Source organism: Olea europaea, chromosome 6, assembly GCF_002742605.1.
Source record: "Olea europaea var. sylvestris chromosome 6, O_europaea_v1, whole genome shotgun sequence".
NCBI lineage: Eukaryota > Viridiplantae > Streptophyta > Magnoliopsida > Lamiales > Oleaceae > Olea > Olea europaea.
The window spans coordinates 28,866,494-28,871,764 of NC_036242.1; the positions used below are offsets into that span (position 1 = coordinate 28,866,494).

At 35.6% G+C, this 5,271-nt stretch overlaps 1 protein-coding gene across 1 annotated transcript in view; it reads right to left on the minus strand.

Moving 5' to 3' along the window:
* Nucleotides 1-1,136: 1,136 nt before the first annotated feature.
* The window catches only part of LOC111395367 (protein ABHD17B-like), a 6,746-nt gene continuing 2,611 nt past the window's right edge, over nt 1,137-5,271 (minus strand). The window contains exons 3-4 of the mRNA XM_023021340.1: nt 4,921-4,981; nt 1,137-1,869 (exon numbers count right to left, since the gene is read on the minus strand). Coding sequence (XP_022877108.1) covers nt 1,423-1,869; nt 4,921-4,981 — 508 coding nt within the window. The 3' untranslated portion in view covers nt 1,137-1,422. The remainder of the gene's footprint in view (nt 1,870-4,920; nt 4,982-5,271) is intronic.

Here is a 5,271-nt window from a genome sequence, read left to right on the forward strand (position 1 = left end):
AAACCATTTTAAATTCAATGATTATAAAGTCCACATAAAGAGATAATGGCTCTTCAAATTTGGTGAATCAATTGAATTTAATTTCAAGGATTGAGCAAAGCAAAGGCAAGGGAGAGGCGAAACCAATTACCAGGGTGTGACGGGCAGTGTGTACAGGGCCCAGTTACATATTCACCTCAATAGCAAAAGGTAAAATTTTAAATATAGAGCGTCTCTTGAAAATACTCCAATCTAGGAAAAAAACCCTTAAGTTTAAATACTACACAAAGCTTAAATTACAAACTTTTATATTTTTTTAAAGAAATAACATATCTTAAAATGCGGATGTTAGTTTCTTTATCGTTGTTGGAGAGTCGAATAATCTAGGTATGTTTTTGACCATCCTAATCAAACGACATTCCGAAGCACATAGGGAATTGGGCGGGCGTCAATTTCTCATTGGAAAGAAATCGAATGAGTATTTCTTGTGTCCTGTTACTGGTGACACGTAGTGAGGCCTAATCGACTCTCCAAATCTCACTCTTGTAGAAAAAATATCAAGAAACAACTATAGAAGAAAAAGGCAATGATCTAGTCACATTATAAAACTATTCTGCCCATTTTTTTTGTCCAGAAACTACTAAGCCCACTTGTACCTGTCATGGTTCATTATGTCTATCATCTGGTTCCCTATGGGCCAGGGCTTCTTTTATTTTATTTCCAAGCCCAAGCAAGCAAATGCACACTAACTAATTGAAATTAGAATAATAATTATTAAAAATAAGCCTTGATTTCAAAATTATCAGTTGAGTAGTTGATCTTCTTCTCAACAATCTTCATAGGAATGACAAAATTTTCCATCATTGACCTGCCAAGATTGCCCCACCCTAAAATGTTAAACGAGGCGGGGAATATGATCTCCGACCCGAATTCCCCGAACCCGTGCAGAACCATTTTATTTTAATTTCTTTTTTTATACTTGTCAATTTATATCATATTTAAAATATCGAAAGTGATCTCCTAAACACTGTGACATATTACACCATTTAATTAGTGAATAAGTTAATGATATTCACCAATTAAATGATGTGTCATTTCACCAATGTTTAGGAAATCATTCATATATATATATAGAGAGAGAGAGAGAGAGAGGGCAGTAAATGGAATAGGCAATCTTTTAAAATGAAGGGAAGCCCATTACACTCCCAGGTAGACACCATTACCATGTAAGGATCTTGTCGCCTATCTCTCACGTTAAAAGTGCCCAACAATTTACCACCATCCAACAAGCACAGAATTGGTTTTAAATTCCTAGAAATACTCCAAGAGTCTCAGACTACTGCACAGTTCCAAGGCCTATTAACAAGTTTTAGCAATCTGTACAAAGAAACTAGCCTTAACACTCCTTAAATACGAATATCTAAGTATACCCGCCACTAAATATCACCAGCATGAACATTTCATTGAGCACAAGCACGAGCACAAGTTGCACCGACATGAACATCTCATGCAGCTAGGCTTGAAACATGAGAGGCAATTCGGACGACATTCTGGATATTTTGGACATTTTGGCCACTGGCAGCACTTCTTGCCACTCGGATTGTAACATTCTAAGCATTTGGGTCGTTTGAGTTTAATGCTACAACACTTGCTGGAAGAACACTTTGACCTTTTCTGCAGACGGAGAGTCTCCCGGATTTTTCTGAGTCGAGTTTCAGTAGTCATTTTCTCCATTTCTTGGACAAACTTGCAAAGATGGCGGATGTAATCCGGGTAAAGCTCCAAATTGCAGTGCCCACCTCCCTTAATCCACAAGGGTTCGAACGGTTCCCTAGCCAACTTCCATAATCCATTACCATGTAACCAATTCACCACATCATCATCCGTCCCCTGTATAAAACAAGCCAATGCTCGTTATATTTAAAGCAATGCAACATCTAAATTTTTTTAATAGACATCCACCAAAGAGTTCTGCAAAAACATTTAAATCACTTGGTGGAACAATATAGGATATTAACAAAGTTTTAAGGATACAAGACAAATAATCTTCAAAGCGTTTGACCAAATATATGAACAAAAATAGCTTGTTTAGCTAAAAAAGATAAAAATCTAAGTCAAAATCAACAATCAATTTTACCACACATTTCATGGGACCCACAACTTTTTATTAACTTTTCAACCACACTGTTTATCAATTTTTATCAAAATCTGATTTTCAGCAAAACCAAACAAGGGCTTAATTTTTTATTTAGAATTACTAGTTCAAAATGTAGCAACGTGCCTGGCATTTTAAGAACACTTTTAAATGTATGCCTAGCAAACTTCTGATATTTTTACACTGAAGGAAAAGGGAAAAAGTAGCTAAAAATGAAATGTCACATCAAATAGAGAGCATCTAAAATCAAACAAAGTCTATTGACTCAAACTTTAAAATTTTTGAGCAACAAAGAACTTGCATACAGAAATCACGTATGGTTGGTCCCTCAAGAGTAATACGGAGGGAAGGATGTATAGATTTAGACATAGATGCACGTCTTTCAAAATGTTTTTGCTAACGATAACAATGCAACTAAAAGAGTGTGCAAGAGAGAGCAGCATGTAGTGCAATGGATAAAAGATCAAATTTACATTAGCCATTAGCAACATACCAGAGTTTTCTATAATAACATATGGAAAAGTGAGTTGTTGTTATTATTATTATTTTATTTATTTATTTTTAACTATATATTCTCCAAAAAATGAGATTCAAATTAAAAGCTCGACCTAAAACTTAATGGGCCATTTGAAGTGATAATTAGTTGAATTAGTTTAGTTGCTCATGGTCCCAGATGTTAAAAGAGTCTTTAACCCATTTGTGTGGTTGCCTTAATTCTTTACATTTATATGAAAGTGTGGCAATAACGGAAAGGAAGTAGCCGTTTTTCTTTCTCCTTTGTGAGCAGCCATTTCATTATCGTTGTGGGATATTTCTCTATGTGGCTTTGAGAATGCTCTTTTGTGAGCAACTAATCGGAGCATTTAGTGGGATTTAGGTTTTGAGTTTGTCAACTGGAGTAACATTGTGATGTGGGTTTAGAAGCCAAGAACAACAGTGCCTTGATCCGATACCAATTGTTGTGTAATTTACACCACTAAGAGCTCTAGGATGTGCAAAATACAACACCTGAATAACCACAAAGATTTAGGGCTCAGTTTAAACGTACACCACAAGGTTATTCCAGTCAACAAGCTCAAACCCTAAACCCTACTAAATGCGGGCCAAGAGGAGTTGCTCACGGTAACGCTTTCTCAAAACCACAAAGAGAATATAGTTGGTTGCTCACAAAGAGGAGAAAGAAAAATGGGTGCTTCCTTTCTTTCTTGCCACACTTAAGTTACAAAATGAAAAGACAACACATATAAAGATAAGGAGATAGTTGACACAACAAATGGGCCAAACAAATGTGTAAATCAGTAAGCATTTTAATGGGCCATCACTTAGTGAATGGACCATGAGCAACCATTCATTGAAATGTTGCTTCCAATGGCCCACGGGTCTCCCCTTGGGTTAATTCCTGTTTCAATCTTTGACCGAAGCCTATGAAAATGACCTTTAAACATTATTGCTCGTTTGAGGTTGTTTGGCAACAAATACCAAACTTAATCTAAATAATGAAACAATCTATTAAACCCAGTCCACCCTGCTACGTTAATTGCATTACCTTAAGGATGCCTAAATTGTTCAATGGAAAAAACAAAAACTCTCTTGAAATGTTAGAACATTAAGATGTAGTTTAATATATCTGGCTCGTGCAAGTCAACAAAAGAATTGATTTCCTAGAGAAGCGTTGAGAGAACAAATGGACACAAAGTATATTGAGGGAGGAAGAATAGTCAGTTTATACTCATTATCCATTGAAAATAAGAGAGAAAAATGGAGCATAAAATAGCTGACACTGCAAAAAGAGAAAACTAGAAGCACTAGTGCTGTTCATGAAAAGAGATCATAGACATGGGAGGACTAATAAATGCAGTCTTATATTTAAGCCAGATAGTGCTTGGATTTCAGATACATTGCAACTCAAAGATGAGCCATCTATTGATAAATGATAAAAAGATATTGTGGTTGGTAGATTTACTCTCTAGATTCACTTATGACACTTTCTTAATTCATGAATTTGTTGGTCCCTACAGATCCAAGCACTAAATTTATTTACCATGTGGTGCTATTTATAGTACAAAAGAGTTATAAACTGTATCAGACAGTAAAATAGAACCCTAATAATAAGCATGCCAAGTAAATTCAGGCTTTAAATAAATAACTATATATTTCTCTAAAACCTGGACAATCTTTTACACATCAGTTACACAAGGTGCTCTGTCTAACTACAACATAATGTAATATTATGCAAATTGGAAAGGAAAAGGAAAATCCCTCTGCAGTTATTGAGCTGTCTGCTAAATGAAAACAAAGGCTAGGTTTAAACAGCCATTACAATGCCATTTAAAGAAGAAATATAGAAGAAAAAAAGATCGTTGAAATTGTTGGCAAAACCAACATTGAATAACTTTCATGTCCTACCAGATCATTTCTTAAAAATCATCTAAACATGCATTTAGAAGAATACTAAAATCTTCTCAAACAAATAGATACAGTAGGATGACAATGTACAAGTCATAGATTAATAACCAAAAAGAAAATCTCGATACAAATGAGATTTTTTCATTCTTTTGAAAGGAAAAGGACTAGCATGCTTTCAGTTCTTCATAGAGAGTCAAAAAGCACACATAAATAACGTACCTCAAGGTTCTTACACAAAGATGAATACAAGAGAATCGTAGGTTATTTTAAATACCAAGTGTCTAGGAATACATTTACCAAGTTACTTATACAAAGAAGAAGTATAAAACAATTGTAGGAAAAATTTTATTCAAATGTCTAGAGCTGCCAGGAGAACTTACATGTATTACAAGCACCGGAGATTTCACCTTCCGAATTTTGTTTACATTCTGCACATTGACGCTGGATAGTTATTAGCTTTAAGTGATAGTAATGTAATCTACCATATTAGATTAAATTTAAAGGCCAGTTTTAATTAATTTCAATTAGGGACGGATTCAGGATTAGATCCAAGACAGGGCTACAAAATTTCGAGCCGAGCTAATACGCGAAAAAAATAAAAAAATTCACAGATAAAAACTGTTTTTACCTACAAAAAAAAAAAATTCTTGGGCCTTTGCCGGGGGGGGGGGGGGGGGGGGGGGGGGGGGGGGGGGGGGGGGGGGGGGGGGGGGGGGGGGGGGGGGGGGGGG